At 37.9% G+C, this 22,390-nt stretch overlaps 1 protein-coding gene across 8 annotated transcripts in view; it reads left to right on the top strand.

The window, feature by feature from the left end:
* The window catches only part of FAM13A (family with sequence similarity 13 member A), a 321,134-nt gene that overhangs the window by 20,099 nt on the left and 278,645 nt on the right, over window positions 1-22,390 (top strand). For 4 of the 8 annotated variants that reach the window (XM_081594254.1, XM_081594225.1, XM_081594243.1 and 1 more), the window contains exons 1-2: window positions 4,134-4,377; window positions 17,810-17,999. In XM_081594254.1, the coding sequence (XP_081450380.1) occupies window positions 4,351-4,377; window positions 17,810-17,999 (217 nt within the window). In that variant the 5' untranslated portion in view covers window positions 4,134-4,350. Of the gene's footprint in view, window positions 1-4,133; window positions 4,378-9,931; window positions 10,006-17,809; window positions 18,000-22,390 lie in introns of those variants that run through there. The other 4 variants (XM_081594207.1, XM_081594197.1, XM_081594264.1 and 1 more) reach the window with 2 other exon arrangements.

Below are 22,390 nucleotides of genomic sequence, written 5' to 3'. Positions count from 1 at the left end.
ATGACCTTGTCCTTTTAACTTCCTCCATGAATCTTCCCAGGTCAAAGGGTGACTTAAATGACAGTGTCCATGGGGCCTGACCATCCATTGTGAAATAACCTTGACATCTTTCTCCAGGGTACCCAGAGATCTTCTTGAAAATAGGACATCTTTTGTCCTGGCCATGCCTTTTCAGCATTTTTGGAAGTAGTCATGGAGTTAGCCAACCAGAGCAGACTCTTCAGTAAAGCACTTTAAAAAATCCCTCTATCCTTTTCTAGGGAGAATCAGTAATTCATATAAGCAAATCTCTTGACTGTGGCTTGTGTATCTTAAGTTCTTTATAAATCAACAATCAGGAATATACATATATGACAGCTCACAGAGCTTTCTGGAATTAATTGAACTCTACTATTGCTTTCATTCATTTGAGGGTCAGGAAAATAGTAATATTTCAGGCTATAATAACAGATATAGTCCACGAAGAAACAAACTTTGTAGTCAAGAGAGTCTTCTGGTGCTTTTTGTTAAATGGCCTATTCAGGGTTTCTTTTAACAAATGATATCTAGTCAGCGCAGAAAAATAAGGATAAAAATTTGTTATCACAGTACTAATTTAACTTTATAATCGTAATTAAGAAGTTATGGAAATTAGGACTAAATTTTTTTCCCTCCTTACATCATCCTTCTATAGTATTATCCAAAAATAGAAAAAAGATAAACATATACTTATTAGAAACAATAACAGAAAGTATAATTTTTGATTCTCGAATTTGATCTGATATTACAGAATGCTTTTGAAATTCATCATTAAAAGTTGGAAGAAGAGCAGTAATTGTGAAAGAGATGGAGAATGAAAAAATGTTATTTTTGTTTGATATTTAAATCAATTATAAAGTTAAATTATTCAAATATTATAAAAGTGATATAGAACTAGGATAAAAAAACTAGATATACTAGCCTGAAAAATATACCCTAGTATGTGCATGTATATGTGTGTGTATATTTATGAATTTAATATACAGTATACATAGTATCACAAGCGAGAAATGAAAAATTTGCCCAATAAATGGGGCTGAGTACTTTTGTTGAGTATATGAGTTAGGCTAAAGACAAACTTGTTTTATATACGTACATGTATAGTCTATGGGGTCACACAGAGTCGGACACGACTGAAGTGACTTAGCAGCAGCAGCATAGTCACATATAGGAACTTCAAATATAGTATCTTACCGGGAGTCTTATTTCATCCCCATATAAATTTTATTTGGTCTAGTCTTATAAGAACGTTGTACTCCTCAATGTCATTCAGAGGTCTAGGGTTTGTTTCATCAAGTTACTCTGTCATATTCTGGGACATTGTCCGTCTTCTCAATGGTTGAAGCTAGGTTTCTGGTGCATCTTCATCCCAGCTTGTGATGAAGGGGAGGGGATTTGTGATGAAGGGGAGGGTATTTGTGATGAATGGGAGGGAGAGTAAATGTGAGGCAAGGGATATCCTATTAAGCACAGGACACAGAAGGTGCACATAATCTATTCGTACACGTTCTGTTAATGCAGATCTGATCACTTGGCCCTGTCTACTTGTGTGAATGGTTAGGAAATGTAGTCTCCAGCTGGGTAACTGTGGGCTCAGCCACAACTCAGGGGGAGAAAGAGCTCCAATATTATCAGAAAGAGAGATTATATACTGGAGAGAGTTAACAGTCTGGGCCATAGTAGTTATATGAAAATAAAACATCAATCTAGATCCTCATCTTTTACCATGCCGCTGCTGCTGCCAAGTCGCTTCAGTCGTGTCTGACTCTGTGCGACCCCATAGATGGCAGCCTACCAGGCTCCCCTGTCCCTGGGATTCTCCAGGCAAGAACACTGGAGTGGGTTGCCATTTCCTTTTCCAATGCATGAAAGTGAAAAGTGAAAGTGAAGTCGCTCAGTCGTGTCCGACTCTTCGCGACCCCATGGACTGCAGCCTACCAGGCTCCTCAATCCATGGGATTTTCCAGGCAAGAGGACTAGAGTGGGGTGCCATTGCGTACTCCACATCTTTTACCATACTTTGAAATAATTCCAAGTCGATATATATAGTCAAACCATATGATAAGCGTCCAAAATTGTTAGCATAGCATAGCACCTGGCAAATTTGGTAAACAAAATAGATCAAAGACAGTTCACAGAATAAAAAGTACAAATGACTAATAAGGATTTCTCATATCTTTAATGTTATGATAAAAAAGAAATGTAAGTTTGAAAGTGAGAAATCATTTTCACTAAATTAGGAAATACTTTATAAAATATTCAGACCTTGGCTAGGGTAAGTTGAAGAATATAAACTGCCAGAGCCAGTGTGCGTCAGGAGCCTTGATACATGTTCATATTCTCTGTGATCCAGAAATTTCATTTTCAGGAGCCTTTCTAGAAAGAAAAATCAGATTGAGAACAAAGCATTATTTAAAATCATACACACATAAAATTGGAAACCATATAAATGTCTAAAAACATTTTGGGGAAAGTGACTAAATGGTTATATATACAGAATGTAGTATTATGCATGATTAAAATAGTTTATAGTGTTAACAATATGGGATCTGATGAGATGTTAAGTAAAAATATTAGGATTTAAAATGATCAGGAATTGAATTTAAATAACATTTTTAAAAAAGCATAGGAAAGATCCTGGAAGTAAATATGTTAAATGTTTCTGGGTGTCCTCTGTTATTCTTTTGCTACATCTTGGCTTCTTTATTAGCATCTCTACATTTATTAATCAAAAAGTTTCTTTACTTACTCCTCCCTCCTCCCATTGGATGATCTAGGAGAAAAGGTACATACCTGTCGGTAAGGTATATAGCGCCTGGCCCAGTGTAGGTAATGCATATTGATTGGGTAACATTGGATGATGGGCCTTGAGATGACCTAATTTTATTTTTCACCATGGACCAGCAATATTTATATAATCAGAAAAAGAAGACAAATTTTGTGTTAGAAAAAGTTTATGTTAGCGATTTTCTTTAGTAATCAGCCTAGTTTTCTAATGGTTGAATGGGAAGCAGAGTGATTAAAATCTAGATTAATGTAGAAGTGAAAAAAAATGTATTCTTTGTAATAGAGAGGATTCTGTCCATTTTCCCACTGCCATTCCCTTGTATGGCCTTGTGATTGTGTTTTTCTACCTTGTGAAAGTAGAATCTGTGCAGTGTTACATGTGCACCTATGGAAATAAAACATATTCGGTCAAGTCGTGCGGATTGCTTAATACGATTTGCTATCTTGGCTCCTCTGCAGGTACTCTTGGTTGGCTGCAGTTAAACAAAGAATACTATATTTGGAGAAAAGTATTGTAATGGGACCTGATTTCATTTTTCCCTTTTCCTCCCACCTCCTCCCCTTAAGATTAAATATTAATATGTATTGTAGTTGGGGGCAATTTAAGTCTTTTAAAGTTGGGTCAGCTGAAACTTCCCATGTAATATTTGTTACCATTCTCTTAAATGTGCCAGTTAAAAAGATTTGACAGAAAAGCAGTAACTCAAAAAAAAGTACCGTTTCCTTTTGGCTTGTGTGAAATGGATATTTTACCTATCTGCTCAAATATTTGGAAATTGTCAAATGAGGTTTTCTAATGACGTGGCATATGGGGTAGAAAATTCTGGAAAAGTCAGCTAGAGGCTAATTTTCCAGACCGTAAATCATATATGTTGAATTGTGGATGTCTAGAAACACATTGTCTCTGTTTATCACCAGTGTATGTAAGATAATCTGAAACTAGAAGCAGTATGTAACATAAATAAAGTAGAGCGTTTTCATTTGGAACAATGCTGACAGAATAAAGGTGGAAGGAAGAAAATTTTGATAAAATTTAACTGATTCTGCCTTAGAAAAGTGAGGAATATGCCTTCAGATTTAAACCTGAGTGTAAATAGGTGCATTTTTCTTAGAGATGAGTATCGATGGAAGCAAATGTACCTTTGCTTTCTGCACTTAGTTAAGTCCGTTAATAAATGAACACCACCTGTTAAGGTAATTGGTGTTTTCTGAACTGAAGAAGCCTGTGTGTGGCATCTAACAAGTCAGGTTTAAGAAAAAGATGTCAGCGACTTAAGACCTAGGTCACGTGACTTCGTCAGTTCACCAGTCCTAGAAGCTGCGGATCAGATTTCAACTCCAGGCAGTCCTCTCAGCCATGTGGATTTAGCCAAATCAGAAGCAAACCCACACTTCAGAAAATGTTAGGAGCTGCCCTCGGCTCTCCGTGGGACCTCTGGATCTGGAGCTGTGTTTTACATCAGAGCATATCGACCAAATGGAATTTTAGTGTTTTGTTGTTGTTTTGATCGTTTCATCCAGACTTCGTCAGATTTGCCAGGCGAGATGGGGGCTGGAGCTCTCGCCATCTGTGTGAGTACAGGCCGCCTCTGTCTCGGTGGACGCTGCCAGGGCCCAGGAGAGGCCTCTGCCCTCCTGGTTTGGAGGAGATGTCTGTGTGACTTTGTTTTTCCTTGTTAGGAGGTGTGGGGAGATTTGTTAAGTTAAATTCCTAACTATTCACGTGGACATTCAGGAGTATTTGGGGGTGGTATCTGTATTTTTGTCCACTTTCCTTATCCACATGAAGGAAGATGTGTGCTGAGTTTACTCAGTTAAGTAAACTTACATACTGTATGTAGATCACTCTTCAGTGTTTTAGACTTTTTTGTTCTGAGTTAAGTATGAGTTAAATTGTAGTTATTGGAAATATCTTGTGCCTAGATTGAGAGCAAATTAAAAGAATTAAAATAACCGTCAATTTCTTTGCTTCCAAGACTGTATGTAACATTTTTCTATTTCACATTTTTGTTTTCATTTAGTAATTCTAGAATTTTTGTTTTAGCATGGTTGCTAAAAGTGATGGTAAAAGATCTAAGTTGATAAACGTATGTAAATCCTTAACCAACCATATAAACTTCTGGTTATAATACAGTAGCAGTAATAAGTAACACTGATATAAAATCCGTGGAGAAAGGTGTGTATTTCTAGGGCTGAAATTCATGAATTTTCAAAAAAAGCAGTTCTCTCGGTGCTTACGTGTAACCTTTTGCAATAACCCAATATATCTACAATTACATAAATCACAGAATGCTGTAATTAAATCTTTTTAATTAATACACAGAAAATACATCAATCTCAAATTGGTACTGTATTCCAAGGGGCATTTTATTTGTCCTGGAGGTTTACTAAATGAGAAATATCTTACTCTGTATTGTCATCTTTAACTGCTCTGTAGTGTTCCATCACATTTCGATCAGCTCCTGTGAAGTGTCAGAATGAACTGTATTTTTGTTGTAGTTCTGGTGGCATCCTAAAATACCTAGAAACATCTGGGAAATTTTTGACACGTAGGCCCAGAATGGCCACCAGATGGTGCACTAGCCCCACGGATTGAATTTGCTTAGTAAAACTGTAGGATAACTTCCTGGTTTTCAGCTCAGAACTTCTCAGCATCCTGTGTTCCTGTCTTCCTAACTCTTTTCCTTTCAGCCCCAATGCTTGGATGCCTGTAGCATCTAGGTGTGCAGCTGGTAATCTTTTTATCACTCCAAAGAGTTTCCTTCAAGATCGTATTTTTCTTTGTGGAAAATACTGAGCTTATATTTGACTACAGACACAGGTCTGCATTTTTCCACCTTATGAAAGAAAGACTTTAAAGCTGGAAATGGGTAGAGTGAAGCAGCAGGTTGACCTATTAGTCCTGACATTTGCAGACATCTGATTGTTTGATTGGATCTTTGCTACTTGCTCCTAGTCTGCATATATTGGTCTCTACCTTGACTGAAATGCAGACTAACCCATGTATGAAATTTCATATTTTTCCTTAATTTATATCCAAAACATATACAAAATTTCATTTAAGGTTAATATAGAAGTCATACAATTTAAGAGATTATTCGCTCCCAGGAGAAATAATTGTTAATCATTCCTACTTTTTAACTTTAGCTTGGTCTTTGTGCTGTGTCCCAATTTTACTATAGGAGGAAGCACATTTTTAGGAATGGAAGCATAATATTTATGGAAAAAAGGCTATTGAAGATCAAAACACTTATTTATGTTTGTGACAGAAAAGTGAGAACTTTAAGTAAACATAAATGAATGCATGTGGGCTCATAAACTTAATAGTTTGGAACTTTGCTACTTAGACATATGTGTAGTAACTGCTCAGTATCCTGTTACTGAAGACAGTTGTTCTTCAGACAAAATAATTGAGTACCAAATGTTTGTAAAGTGTGTGTATGGGTGTGTGTGCATGAATTCTTGAAGTAGGAAGACAGGTTTAAAGATTTTAAATTCCTAGTTCTATTGACTTTCTCGTCCTCATTTCCTTTGATTTTTTTCTGTTTCCCAAATTGCTAGTGCTGTTAGTAAAACTGTAATGGACTCACAAACTTACTTAAATTACATAGACGAGGTTGATTCTTTACTTTAACGTACTTACTTACTTTTCCTCAATAATCACTCCCAGGCAGAACAGGTAACGTACTTGCCAACTGGTGTTATCTTCAGTTCAGTTCAGTCGCTCAGTCGTGTCCAACTCTTTGCGACCCCATGAACCGCTGCATGCCAGGCCTCCCTATCCATCACCGACTCCCTGAGTCCACCCAAACCCATGTCCATCGAGTCGGTGATACCATCCAACCATCTCATCCTCTGTTGTCCCCTTCTCCTCCTGCCCTCAATCTTTTCCAGCATCAGGGTCTTTTCAAATGAGTCAGCTCTTGGCATCAGATGGCCAAGGTATTGGAGTTTCAGCTTCAGCATCAGTCCTTCCAATGAATATCCAGGACTGATTTCCTTTAGGATGGACTGGCTGGATCTCCTTGCAGTCCAAGGGACTCTCAAGAGTCTTCTCTAACACCACAGTTCAAAAGCATCAGTGCTCAGTGCTCAGCTTTCTTTATAGTCCAACTCTCACATCCATCCATAACCACTGGAAAAACCATAGGCTTGACTAGACGGACCTTTGTTGACAAAGTAATGTCTCCGCTTTTCAATATGCTGTCTCGGTTGGTCATAACTTTCCTTCCAAGGAGTAAGCGTCTTTTAATTTCATGGCTGCAGTCACCATCTGCAGTGATTTTGGAGCCCAAAAAAATAAAGTTTGACACTGTTTCCACAGTTTCCCTATCTATTTGCCATGAGCTGATGGGACCGGATGCTATGATCTTAGTTTCCTGAATGTTGAGCTTTAAGCCAACGTTTTCGCTCTCCTCTTTCACTTTCATCAAGAGGCTCTTTAGTTCCTCTTCACTTTCTGCCATAAGGGTGGTGTCATCTGCATATCTGAGGTTATTGATATTTCTCCCAGCAATCTTGATTCCAGCTTGTGCTTCTTCCAGCCCAGTGTTTCTCATGATGTACTCTGCATATAAGTTAAATAAGCAGGGTGACAATATACAGCCTTGGCGTATTCCTTTTCCTATTTGGAACCAGTCTGTTGTTCCATGTCCAGTTCTGACTATTGCTTCCTGACCTGCATACAGATTTCTCAAGAGGCAGGTTAGGTGGTCTGGTATTCCCATCTCTTTCAGAATTTTCCACAGTTTATTGTGATCCACACAGTCAAAGGCTTTGGCATAGTCAATAAAGCAAAAGTAGATGTTTTTCTGGAACTCTCTTGCTTTTTCGATGATCCAGCAGATGTTGGCAATTTGATCTCTGGTTCCTCTGCCTTTTCTAAAACCAGCTTGAACATCTGGAAGTTCACGGTTCACGTATTGCTGAAGCCTGGCTTGGAGAATTTTGAGCATTGCTTTACTAGCGTGTGAGATGACTGCAATTGTGCGGTAGTTTGAGCATTCTTTGGCACTGCCTTTCTTTGGGATTGGAATGAAAACTGACCTTTTCCAGTCCTATGGCCACTGCTGAGTTTTCCAAATTTGCTGCATATTGAGTGCAGCACTTTCACATCTTTCAGGATTTGAAATAGTGTGTTATCTTAGTTTCTTCTAGTTTTTAATACACTTTTGGATGACTCAAGCCTTCTCAGGTGAATCCTGAGTCTTTCAGATTTCCTGCCCTTCCAGTTGTTCTGTCCAAGGTGCCATGTGGTCATTTTGAGGATAGGTGGGCTGAGACTGGGGAGTGGATGTTCTAGTGGATGAATAAAGGAGGGGGCTTGAGTGCCTATGTGTAGGTTCTTATACTCTTGACTATTCTGCTATGTGAGTGAGTTTAGGGACCAAGTCAGTGACTGGTGAATTTGGGTCTCAGTTCTCTTAGTATTGTCAGGCCCCAGCTATCATTCTGTCCTGACTTTGCCCCAACTCTTGGTGGTGCTGGCTACAATTTGAGAGGTATCCCAGGCTTTATAGCCTTTGGCCGTAATGTGGGCACATCCACTCCTGTAGCTTCACCATCTGGTGCTATCAGCTACCTTATTAGACACATAACGCAGACAGACCACAGTACAAAAAGGCTCATGGACCAAATCAGGATACTCTTGTTGTAGATTTTTTGCACCAACCTAAGACACAGCACAAAGCAAGGGGGAAATGATGAGGTAGGTTTACCTACTTGTAATGGGTTTATATGGGACCAAAAGACCACACTCCCCAAATCCTGTGTTACATAATGTTCATCTTTCCTATCTTTCTTGCCTTCTTGGCCATATCAACCTTCTTTGACCGTGGTACATTTTTGAAGACCAGTATTGAGTGTGAGCCGGCTCAGCAGATGGAGTGTATCTGGAGCCAGCACAACTTTCTCTGTCATCAGGGCAGGTGTGCCTGGGTATAATTGTAACTTGCTAAGACACCACTGCTCAGCTATGAATTTTTATGTGCATATCTCAGGCAGAAAGCACATGAGGCCAGAATGGGTAAAATCAATGGGCAACTTAGTAAAGACATAAATATTTGGTGTCTCATAAATGTCAGGTGCTTAACTTGATTCTTTCGTCTCTTCTTAATCATCTTCATCTTTTATCTATGTAGAATATATCTACCAAGCTATCCTATATCCTTATGTACTGTCAACACTTAGTTCTATATGTTCTCCTTACTGTTTCTCTTGTTCTCAATTTAGCTGAACCAAATCTTCCTAAATAATTCAGCAAATAAGTATTATATAAGAGCAGTGTTTCAAGACCATCAGAGATATCCTCTTGGTAGTTTCTAGTTTGATTATGTGGTACCAGTTTCCTCCCATGTGGACTACATTTAGGTTTCTTAAATGCCATAATGAATTTCTTAATTTTTTTAAGCTTTATTTGAGATTTTTGAAAAGCATGGGCTTTGTTTGGAGCCTGGCATACCTGAGTTGAAATATTGGTTATGTTACTCTATTCTGATCTCAGACATTATTGAGCAGTATGCTACCTTGATAGTAGATTTTGGGGACTATTTGACCATCTGTTTAACTTCTTAGCATAATTTCTGTCATCTAGTAGGCAATCCTGGTGGCTCAGATGGTAAAGAATCCACCTGCAATGCTGGAGACCTGGGTTTGATCCCTGGGTTGGGAAAATCACCTGGAGGAGGGCATAGCAACCCATTCCAGTATTCTTACCTGGAGAATCTTCACAAACAGAGGAACCTGGCGGGCTACAGTCCGTGGGGTCTCAAAGAGTTGGACACAACTGAGCAACTAAGCACAGCACAACAGCACAGTAGGCAACAGTTTGGACAGAAGCGATCATGTCTTATTTGCATTACTTGCTTTTTGCTCAGGACTGGGCAGTAGTAGTTGTTCAACAAACATTTGCACAGGACAGATAAGTCATGGCCTAGGTTTTGCAGTTTCTTGGATATATTTTATTTTTGAAGACCTTTAAGAATTTGAGAGTGTATCTGCAAAGGTGTCTGTCTTCTTGGTGGTATTTTTTTGTGTGTAAATGCAGTTTTCTATTAATAAGAATTAGCAAGACAATTATAAATGTTTTGTACTTTTAACTGTTTGAGTCTCCAATTGAATATTTTAGGAATTCTTACTGTGAAGTTACGTGTAGTCAGAAGATCCCACACATCCATTCCATCTCAGATGATGTTCTGTCTGGTGAGTGCATAGCTTTCCCTCAGGTGGGCATGTAATCTGCTTCGATCAAGGTAATTAGCACTGCATGTTCCAGTAGATAAACCTTGAAATCTCAGTAGCTTGGGGCATGAAAATTAATTTGTAGATTACTCAGAGTCTCATGCAAGTTATCAGAATCTCTCTCCCATCTGGTGTCTCTGGTATATAGGCTTCCTCCATTCTGTGATCTGTTTATTATCTTAGCATATTAGCATGTGTCCCCTAAGTTATATTAGGGAAAGAAATGGAGGAGGCACACATGCTTTTTATCTGCCTTACTCTGGAAGTGACTCATTATTCTTCTCATGATTCATTGCTTTGAACTAGTCACATGTTCCCACCTAAATGCAAAGATAGTTGGGACATGTGTAAACAAACAGTCTCCCTGGCTGTAACCTAAATTGCTCAAACCAAACAAAGAGAAGGACATATGTTCCATGATTAGGGTAGCAGTCTTTCTCCCACTTCCTACTGAATGTGATCAATGAATTAAGTACACCAAGTACTGCTGGCAGATATGAAGAGAGAAAGCAGCCTAAAGATCTGCTTTTAGTTAATTGATCAATAAATGGCAAGTAGTGGTGACATTCACGAACCATTGCATCTACCAAGTTAGGCTTCCATTCCTTTCAACTCCTTAGTGGTATTTTAATGTGTTAGTAAATGTCATTATTATTTTAGCTAGTTCAAGCTGGAATTTCAGTTGCTTGCATCAGAAGCAACTAATACACCTCGTCATTTGGTGGCTTACTGTTCTGTGGTTTGGGGCAGCTCATCATGCATTGGAATGAGGCAGGATTTGAAAGGCGGGAGACATGGCTTTGACTCTTGGCTCAGCCACTTCCTGGCTTGCCCAACATGACCCTGAGCAAGATGTTTAACCTCTCACTTTCCATCTGTCACAAGGGGGTACTAGTAGTTGAACTGGATTGTTGTGAGAAACCAAACAAACACTAATGTGAAAATACATTGTGAACAGTACAGCATCATAAAATATTATCTTTGTTACATGGCTATCTGCTTGCCTTAAGGTAGTTTCCTTAATAGTATCATTATCTGTTTTAAATAATATAAAAGGAACTCTATAATCTGAAGGGATTATTTGTATTATTGGATTTAGATCAAATTTCAAACAGGATTAAACATTTAACTGTTTTTTTAAGCAATAAGCCAAATACTGAAGAAGACTAGATTTATAATCAAACAAAGATGTGTCTGTCTTCACATTTGAATTGTGTTGCAAGGAGAATTTTCATCTTTGCCCTTCAGAATCAGAAGTCAAACAAAATAGGTCAATAACAGAGTGATAGATAAATGTATCTACTCAGTGTGGATAAAGTCAGTAGTATCTAGGTTATTTCAGGGTTTGTTTTTTTGAAGAATGGTTGGCTGTGTGGATGGGTTTAATTTGTTAATACCTGTGCAGAAGATTTGGGGGAAATTTTAGTTTCAGTGGTGGAAAGTGCAAACTAGCATGAAAGAATTAGGCCTTATTAAGTAGGGAAGACTATTCTATAATGCTAACTTTGATTAATTCTGTTTCATATCTTAAAGCTGACTTAGGGAAACTAAATTTCAGAGAAGAAGCTCGTGTCCAGTAGTTTCTGAAATAGAGATCATAAGAAAGCATATTTGAGTTGTTCTCTGTAACGATGAATTGACAATAGTTGATGAACAGGTAGTACAGCAAGTCATAGCATGATTGTTTGTGTGTCATATAATTAAATATAAGTTTATATAGGTAACAGGCAGTTTGGAGATTTTTGTTTAAATTTATCATTCAAAATGAATGTTTTATGGAAAGATATTCTATATTATTTTATTTTATGACAGTTCTGAATTGTTACAGTTACTCCTTTAAGACTAAGTTGGGAGAGTTTAGCATATCAGATATTAAAATAACAAGTGTCAGGATACATTTAACAGGAGGCTTCCTGTGTGCTGTTTTCAGTCTTGCATGAATTCTGTGTTCCTTAACAGCACCTGAATACAGGTGCCAGAGAGCTGGCAAGCCGGCTTTCGGGGATAATAGAAATTCATGTATCTCATTCGTATGGAAATTCCATACGGTGAACAGCAGCCATTTACAAGTCTCCTCCTTTCTGATATGTAAATTTACTTTTACAACCCCCTTCTCGAGAATAATTCTAGCCTCGGCTTTCTAGATGACTTGTTAGATCTTTGATCCCTATCTCTGCTAAAAAGGGCTATCTGGTAAGAGAGTATATATATGCCCACAATATGTTGAATAAATGCCTTGGTTCCACCAGAGCACTGATCACCGTGTCTTTCCTCATTTTCTCTCACTCTCTCCCTCTCTCCGTTTCAGGCTGCTTCTACGGAGCACAGGTGTCCACCGTGTCTACTTACTTGCCCGGGCTTTCAAGACCTCTTCGAGAGGGCGCCCTGAGCCTACGTAGACGGTGCTAGCTCTTTGTCCTAGAGTTATATTGGCATACTGTGTAAACCAGGGAATATCAGCCTCTTTTCTTCCTTTTCTTATCGGTCGACTCTGTACCCCCAAGTTCTGGTCCATTAAAGGACCACAACAAACAAGAATTAAAACAGTTTAATAATGACTAGCTACTTGAAGAAAGATAATTGCTGTATTTCTTCCTCTTTCAACTAGAGATGGATCAAAGATATAAATATCGAAGTAAAATCATAAAAATACTAGAATAACACATGTGTGAATTTAAAGGTTAATTTTGGATCAAGGAATGTGTTTCAAAGGAAACCCAAGCTATAAGCCCTGAAGAAAAAGATGGGTAAAGTTTTCTGCCAAATAACCAAAATGTCTGTGAACACAAATATCATAAGTTAAATCCCAGAAGGAAACAGAACAGATATTTACAACACACGTGACTAAAACAAGATTAATTATTTTAATATACAAAAAAATTCCTACAAATCAGTAGGAAAAAGAAAACTACCCAATTAAAACTAGGCAGAGCTTATGACTAGGAGGTTCACAAACAAGAAACATAAATGCAAATTCACAAAGAAAATTGCTCAATCTCACTCATAGTTAATTCATGAAATGTTTTAATACTCATGGTTGTTAAAATGGGAAGCAGGCACTCATATGCTATGAATCAAGCTGTAAACCATGAAAGCATTTTTGTAGGGCAATGTGGCAATACTTATTAAAATTTATGATTTATACAGTAATTTAAGTTAAAGGGAAATTTATTTTGCTTTCATATAATCTAGTAGCAAAAAGCTCCTCTTTTAACTTTTGGAGGTACTATAAAAAAATTACAGCTTTATAAGTCTGTCCATCTAGCAATTGTGCCTCTAAAGAATTTATCTTATAGGTATTTGTACAGTTATGTAGAAATATTTGCATGATTGCTTATTGCTGAAATATTTGTAATATCAAGAACTGTAAACAACCTAAACATCAGTAAATAAGATTGGTTAAGTCAGTTATAGTGTCTTTATAGTGTAATATTAGCAAATATATGTGCTAGTCTGGAAAGACCTCCAAAATTAGAAGCAAAAGCAAAGTAAATATACAAATAGTATAGTTACATTTGCCTTTATATATGTGTGTGTGTACACACACCTCACGTTTTGTTTATTCATCTTTTGATAAGCTTTTGAATTGTAATCTCTACTTTTTGACTGTTGTGAATAATGCTACTATGAACATTAGTCTACAGGTACCTATTTTAGTTCCTGATTTTAGGTTATATACTTGAAGTGTAACTGATAGATCATACAGTAATTCTATATTTAACTTTTTGAGGAACCTCTATTTGCCATAGTGCTATATCATTTTACGTCATCACCAGCAATGCATAAGGGTTCCAATTTTTCTACATCCTACCCAGCTCTTTATTTTCTGATTTTTTTGATAGTAACTATCTTAATGAGGGGACAGCCTGGTGGCTCAGGCAGTAAAGGATCTGTCCACAATGCAGGAGACCCAGGTTTAATCCCAGGTTCAGGAGGGTCCCCTGGAGAAGAGAATGAATGGAGTTGCAAAGACTGGACTGAGTGACTAACACTTTCACTTCCACTTTTCATCTTGATGGATGTGAAGTATATCTAATTGTGGTTCTGATTTGCATACGGTTAATGAGTAGTGAAATCGAGCATTTTTTTGTGCTTATTAGCCACTTGTCTATCACTTTTGGAGAAGTGTTTATTCATTTTTGAAATGGGTTTTGTGTTGAGCTGTATATGTTCTTGGATATTAAACTTGTATCAGATATATGATTTGCTAAGACTTTTTCCTATTCTGTGGATTGTCTTTTCACTCAGCTGATAGTATCTTTAATGCACAAAAGTTTATCATTTTAATGAAATACAGTTTCTTTGTTGCATGTGCTTTTTGGTATCCTTATTAACTTTGGTTTTTTTGTTAGGTTACAGTTATCATTTGTTTCTTGGCAATATTTTTCTAATGAGTTATTTAAAAAAATTGTGATGTTCCTTTATTCTTTTAAAAATACTGTCTGTTTAGTTGCTGACTATGTTCCTTTTTCCTTACACGCATTTCAATGAGATGGATTTTTGTAATTCAGTATCAAGAGGGTCCTGTGGGGTATAGCGATAAGAGGCCAAGGTAGCTTTTCACGTTTTCAACCCTGAGACTCCCTCCTGTATTACTACCAAAGGACTGTTTTCTTGAATGTGACCCTTCTGTTTGCCCATTGCTCTGCCTTCTCTCAGAAGCTCACCTGGTCAGGAGAGCTTTACTGCCTTTTCTTCATAAACCTGCTCTCCAAAGTCATGAACTAATCAGCAGTGAATTTTCCTGGTGCTTCCTGATAACTGCCTCTTGGGGTCCCTGTAGATATTTTCTGTACCTTTTTCCTCTACTCAGTGGAGCCCTGTTCAGCTCCCAGAGTGTGTTCTCTCTTTAAAGTAATACATATTTGTAGGAGATTTTAAAGAAAGTCCACTGCTGGGCTCTTATTGGTCCTCCCCAGACTCCTTCTAGAGCTGGTGTGATGTCTCCGATAAGTTTCCTGCCCCCATCTTTGCGTTTAACAGCAATAATACACAAATTGGACTTTATAGCTTTTCTGTCTTCTGTTGATTTACTTTTCTGCTTAATCTGCTTTGTATGTCTCTGAAAATATAGCTGTTTTGTTTCATAGTATTTTTTTAAAAAACAGTATTTATCTTTTTAAAAGTATTACCCTAAATTAGATTATCAATTAAAAATGATAAATCAAGTATTCCTTTATTGCTTTGATTATATATAAGCTTGCTCTGTAGTAGGGGTCTATATTGAGTAAACAGCTTAATTTGCAATCAGTTCAAAATGTGTGAGGTTAATTACATGTCTCATCCTTGAAAATATTGAGCCGTAATGCCAAGATTGCCTGTTTACACTATCTGTTAATAGATGCAACATACTGACTGTACTTGAGTAAAAGATAGAATAAAGAACAGGACTGTTGGCAGAAAGAATATTAATTTAGGTTTTAAACATATAGACAGGATTTCTGAGAAAACTTTGAATTTCTAATAAAAATTTTTAATAAATTTTGATACTGATGTGCAAAATGATTGTATCTTTCAAAAGTCATACCTGTATATTTTAAGAAATTGAGATAATTGGAGAATAATTAGATCATTAGACTATCTGCCAACCACAGGCCTTGACCATGGTGCCTTTTTCAACCACAGTCTTTAGTTCACACAAACATTTGAGTACAGAAGTGGTTAAGGATCCCTGAATTGTTTTCAGAAGAAATCAGAGTAATTTCCTGGAAGAAGGATGATAATGATGATAATTGTAACAATTGGTACTTACTAAGTGTGCCAGATACTCTTCTCATTCTTACATGTGTATGACCTCCTTCTAACCTCATTTATTCCTATATTCCGGAAACTCCTGGTATCCCCATTTCGTAAATGGGGAAACTGAGTGTGACTTGTCCAGGTTTGCGCGGCTAATGATATTGGAATGGGATTCAAAACAGAGTCTGGTTCCACAGTCCATGCTCTAAACCAGTATGCTATGTTGTGTCTGTATGAAAATGATAAAATTTGTATGATCTGACCTCATTGTCAGCTGCTACATTTAAGACTGCTTTCAAAGTTTCATTATTACAGGTTACTTTTTGGTTGCTTATTCACCAGCTAGACCTGGTTGACTGAATTTTTCCATATGTTCTTTTGAAAGATACTTACAGGTTTTTAAACTCACATCAAAATAGTAGTGGTTACAGATTTGACTTAATAACTTCCTTGGTAACAGAAGTGACAGTTCTTGCCCATACTACTCTGTAGTAGCTAACACTATGCCTTATTTAGAATATTACTAGATACTAAATCTATGCTACAACTTTATTGTTGTTGTTCAGTCGCTCAGTCGTGTTCGACTTTTTGTGACCCCATGAACGGCAGCATGCCAGGCTTCCCAGTCCTTCGCTATCTCCTGGAGTTCTCCTGGAGTTCGCTCAAACTCATATATAACTTTATACATTTGCTGAATTTTACTAGGGAAATCTGGCTTTCAAATATGACCTCTTAAAAGATGTCCATGAAAGTTGGTGTGATTCTATAGATTGTATGGTTCAAAATCACATTGAAACTACAGAAATCCTACTAAAAATCACAATTGTAGAATTTTCTTTGTGTAGCTGTCATGTGTCACGTAGTAGTTATCATAGTTTGTTACTATAATTATATACAGACTACTTTAACGTTAATATAAATTTAAATTAAGGAGAGGAACATGGAGTATGGTGAAACTCTTACCAGCTCCATGACATTTACCAAATTACTTCTTAACTCTTTGATCTTTGTTTCCTCATCTCTATGATGGAGATAGTGTTTCTCTTTTTAGATTGTAAGATCTACATGAACCTGCATTTACAATATTGACATTTCGGTTAGTTTCATTCATTCTCAAAAGGGTATATTTCCCCTAATCTGCTTCCTCTGTCCTCAAATAAATTTTTTAGCTTTTTGCCATCTTTTTAGTGTTTAGAGTTACAGATCCATACATTTACATAGGACACATGCTTTATTAAAAAAAACCTCTCACTTAATTATGTTAAACCATATTAAAATTTATCTTTTAAATTACTTCCTGGGGGATAATTTTTTTTATTAAAAGGAAGAAACAAACCTCTATGATGTTTTCACTGTGATAACTTGAATGAACTGTAAATTGCATTTTTATTTATAACATGTACAGTCTTGTTGAAATTGCTTAAGTTGTGATTACCTGAAACTTTGTTATTTCAGAGATTATAGCATTTTGAATGTCAAAGAGAATTGAGTTGATTTTATGTGCCAATATATCAGCGAGATATTCAGATATAATCAAATCAGAGATATAAGTGTTCTTCTACATATTTATATATTCTAGTCCTTCAAATTAAAGCTACCTTAAGATGACAACTAGATAAATTTTCATTTTCAGTAACATCTTACTGTTACAGGATCTGCATGGGATTTCAGTGTTCTGACAAATGTTTATATTTTCCTGTTAACCAGGTACTCATGAGTCACACCCCCGGTTACTGTAGTAATCTATCTTAGATACTGCAGTGTATTGCTCCCTCTCTTAGTTACGGTTAAGTTGTGGCTTTAGGTTTCTCATTATCTTTCACTTCTTTTAATCATTATATCCATGTACGCCATTCCTAACACTGAGCAGCATGTGAGAGTTGTTAGGGATTTGGTTTGAGTTGTCATAAAAATAAGTGAAGACAGCCTCCAAGACTTACTCTTTAACTCAGGTGATTGTGTAGTAACCATGCAGCCTCCTGTGGTAAATATAACTGACTGCTCTTTTTTCTCACGCTATTTTAAGCAAAGTAAAACAGCGGTTCGGCTGAAAGAAGACATGAAAAAGATAGTGGCAGTGCCACTACACGAGCAGAGGAATCCCACCTATACCAAGTTGTTTGGAGTCAGTCTCCAGGACCTTCACCAGCAGGGGCTGACCGAGAACGGTGTTCCAGCTATCGTGGGGAGCATTGTGGAGTACTTGACCATGCACGGTAAGTCCAGTCGTGTTGTGTAACTCTGCTGTTTTTACCAAAGAATGTTTCAGTGTGAATTCATTATGCATTATTAGAATATTCCCTAAAACACCTAAATCAGAATATTGAATTATGGCATAATATACCCAGCCCTTATAAAAGGATGTTAAGAGCATTATGACTGTTTAACATTATTTGGAAAATACTTAATTCAGCTTACCATGGAGAAGTCACTTTAGTTATTGAAGTTTCTAGTTTGGAATGATTCCTAGTGTTAAGTACTAAAAGACACTGTTTTAATATTAATGCTGAGTTCTCTTGACTCATTCCCTCTGAGAGTCAATACTGTTTAATGTAACAGAATACTTTGAGTATCTCTTTTGGTTTGAGGTCAGTCATGAACTTATGGAATATGTTGATTGCTTTCAAAACTCAGCAGAAATACCTAAAGAAAGTATTATGTATAACCTACTATGGTGTTGGGAAGGGGCATTAACTTTTGGAATGATAAAATTGGGTAAAATAATTGCAGACTGCCATAGAACATTGCATGATAAAAAGAAAATCATATCTTCTCTTTGCTAGTGAGAGCTAGAATGTTTTACAGCTTTTTAAATTATTTTATTTAAGATAGGACTTAAAAACCTGGATGACTTGAGAGAATGTTGTTCAGTCGCTCAGTCCTATCCAAATTTTTGTGACCCCTTGGACTGTAGCGGAGAAGGTGATGGCACCCCACTCCACTACTCTTGCCTGGAAAATCCCATGGACGGAGGAGCCTGTTGGGCTGCCGTCCATGGGGTCGTGAAGAGTCGGACATGACTGAGCGACTGCACTTCCACTTTTCCCTTTCATGCACTGGAGAAGGAGATGGCAACCCACTCCAGTGTTCTTGCCTGGAGAATCCCAGGGACGGTGGAGCCTGGTGGGCTGCCGTCTATGGGGTCGCACAGAGTCGGACACGACTGAAGCTACTTAGCAGCAGCAGCATGGACTGTAGCACACCAGGGTTCCCTTCCTGCCTGTTTCCCAGAGCTTGCTCAAACTCGTGTCCATTAAGTCAGTGACGCCATCCAACCATCTCATCCTCTGTCGTCCCCTTCTTCTCCTGCCTTCAATCTTTCCTAGCATCAGGATCTTTTCCAGGGAGTCAGCTGTTCACATCAGGTGGCCAGAATACTGGAGCTTCAGCTTCAGCATCAGTCCTTCCAGTGAATATTCAGGGTTGATTTCCTTTAGGATTGACTGGTTTGACCTCCTTGCTCTGCAAGGGACCCTCAAGAGTTTGAGAGAATGATGCTTATCAAATGAGGGCAGGGTGATGGGAGAACTCCAAACTGTATAATAAATATCAATAAACTTTAAGAGATTTGGAAAGAAGCTGTTCTGAGAGAAGAGCTTCTAATCTTCATTTTCTGTGCTGAAACAAACATTTGTATACTAAAACAAGACTCTTTGCAGAGTAGAATATAAAACTTGTGGGTATTTTTAAAGGTAAAACTTGAGATTTGGAAGAAATTCTGTACTTTGTGCATTTTGCTTCCCCTGACTCTTGGCGTGATTCCAAGTCACTTGCCCCTGCTGAGGAGGAGGCTGCAGGGTAATGTTCCACCTTTCCTCTGTAGGAATGTGTATGTGCTGTGACAGGGACTGAATGGCAGACAGTTCAGGCCTCAGAAGGCTGTCAGGTGTTTTGTGTAAACTGAGAAACAGCCATTTGCTCAGGTTATTTGGTATGTAGATGAGAAAATATTATAGTATTTTACTTTGAAACCTGAAGAGCCAGGGACTCATTGCCTTCTTACCTCCTAGGTGTTAGTGTTTTGGGAGGAAGATAGCTGCAGGAGGGTGAGATTCTTAGAGAACAGTTCTGGGTTTGTTCAAACACTTTAAGCAGGTTAAACACAAAGGTGTTATATGCAGTATGGCAGGAAGATGGCCCCTTGGCCTACACAATTTTGAAGCCAGGTGTTACAGAGCTGGAGCTTTGACAGGACTTAGTTACACACTCACTATTGAGTAAAACTGTAACCTCTGACTTAGATACAAGATGATCACTAGATAATTCATTTAATATCTTAAATAGGGCTGTTTGGTATTACTCATTTGGATGCCAAACTGTGACCACTTAAGATAATATTTTCATTATGGCATCACCAGTATTCTGACCTTGTACCCAACAATGATTAAATAATAGCCTTTTGAGGGTACTCTTATGTAAAATTGGGCTTCCCTGGTGGCTCAGACCGTAAAGAATCTGCCTGCAATGAGGGAGACCTGGGTTTGATCCCTGGGTCAGGAAGATCCCCTGGAGAAGGGAATGTCATCTCACAACAGTATTCTTGCCTGGAGAATTCTATGAACAGAGAAGCCTGACTGGCTACAGTCCATGGGGTCACAAAGAGTTGGACACAACTGAGCGATTAACACTTTATGTGAAATCATTTTTATTTTTAATCTTTTAAAACAATATTGATTAACTAATGAATTTATGTGGTTTGAAATTCAGAAAGGTATACAGTGAAAAGTCGCTCCCTCCAAACCCTGTCCCCTGACCATTCATCTCCCCCTCCCCAAAACAATACTACTATACTATTTTTTGCTATGTTCTTGCAAAGATGTTTGAATATCTAAGAAAATTTGTGTATTTTCTTTTTCCCTTTTAACATTGGCACATCATGCACACTGTTTATGAATCTTCTTTAAAAATAAATCACTCAATGGTATATTTTGGAGACTGTTCCATTTTGCATAAAGCGCTTTCTTCATTTAATTCTTTATTCCTCTGTAGACAACCAGAAGCTGCTTTCTGTATTTGAAACTATTACGTTAGTAAACCATAGGGCCCATGTAAGTTTGAAGTGTGGTATGGAGTTTGAGGAGCTTCCCTGGTGGCTCGTGGTAAAGAATTCCATCTGCCAATGCAGGAGACTGAGGTTCAATCCCTGGGTCAAGAAGATCTTCTGGAGAAGCAAATGGCAACCCAGTCCAGTATTCTTGCCTGGGAAATCCCACTGATAGAGGAGCCTGGTGGGCTACAGTCCATGGGGTCACAAAAGCATTGAACAGGACTTAGTGACTAAACAACAAAAACAAAATGGAGTTTGAGGGCAAGATATTTCAGTTAGTTTTGTTTAGCTGTGTTATAGCTTAAGTCAACAAGTATTTCTTATGCACCTGTGAGACAGTAGGCACTCTGTCAGATATGAGATTAGGGATGATTAGTTGTATAATTAAACATATTTAGATATTGTGGTCATACTTTGTTGTTTAATGTAAATGTAAATATCTAACAGCTTGCCGTGAGGGAAACCTTTTACTATTGTAAAGGAATTTTAGAACAGAAAATGTTTATCAAGCACTCTATTCAGTTCAGTTCAGTCGCTCAGTCATGTCCGACTCTTTGCGACCACATGAATCACAGCACGCCAGGCCTCCCTGTCCATCACCAACTCCCAGAGTTTACCCAAACCCATGTCCATCGAGACAGTGATGGCATCCAACCATCTCATCCTCTGTCGTCCCCTTCTCCTCCTGCCCCCAATCCTACCCAGCATTAGGGTCTTTTCCAATGAGTCAACTCTTTGCATCAGGTGGCCAAAGTATTGGAGTTTCAGCTTCAGCATCAGTCCTTCCAGTGAACACCCAGGATTGATCATCTCCTTTAGGATGGATTGACTGGATCTCCTTGCAGTCCAAGGGACTCTCAAGAGTCTTCTCCAACACCACAGTTCAAAAACATCAATTCTGCGGTGCTCAGCTTTCTTCACCGTCCAACTCTCACATCCATACATGACCACTGGAAAAACCATAGCCGTGACTAGACGGACCTTTGCTGGCAAAGTAATGTCTCTGCTTTTAAATATGCTATCTAGGTTGGTCATAACCTTCCTTCCAAGGAGTAAGCGTCTTTTAATTTCATGGCTGCAATCACCATCAGCAGTGATTTTGGAGCCCCCAAAAATAAAGTCTGACACTGTTTCCCCATCTATTTGCCATGAAGTGATGGGACCAGATGCCATGATCTTAGTTTTCTGAATGTTGAGCTTTAAGCCAACTTTTTCACTCTCCTCTTTCACTTTCATCAAGAGGCTCTTTAGTGCTTCACTTTCTGCCATAAGGGTGGTGTCATCTGCATATCTGAGGTTATTGATATTTCTCCCAGCAATCTTGATTCCAGTTTGTGTTTCTTCCAGCCCAGCATTTCTCATGATGTACTCTGCATAGAAGTTAAATAAGCAGGGTGACAATATACAGCCTTGATGTATTCCTTTTCCTATTTGGAACCAGTCTGTTGTTCCATGTCCAGTTCTGACTATTGCTACCTGACCTGCCTCCTCTTTCAGAATTTTCCACAGTTTATTGTGATCCACACAGTCAAAGGCTTTGGCATAGTCAATAAAGCAGAA

This window comes from Giraffa tippelskirchi, chromosome 1 (genome assembly GCF_054371585.1).
Source record: "Giraffa tippelskirchi isolate mGirTip1 chromosome 1, T2T-mGirTip1v1.2.pri, whole genome shotgun sequence".
NCBI lineage: Eukaryota > Metazoa > Chordata > Mammalia > Artiodactyla > Giraffidae > Giraffa > Giraffa tippelskirchi.
Note: the sequence above shows the minus strand (reverse complement) of the source record. Positions and strands in the feature narration are given on the sequence as shown.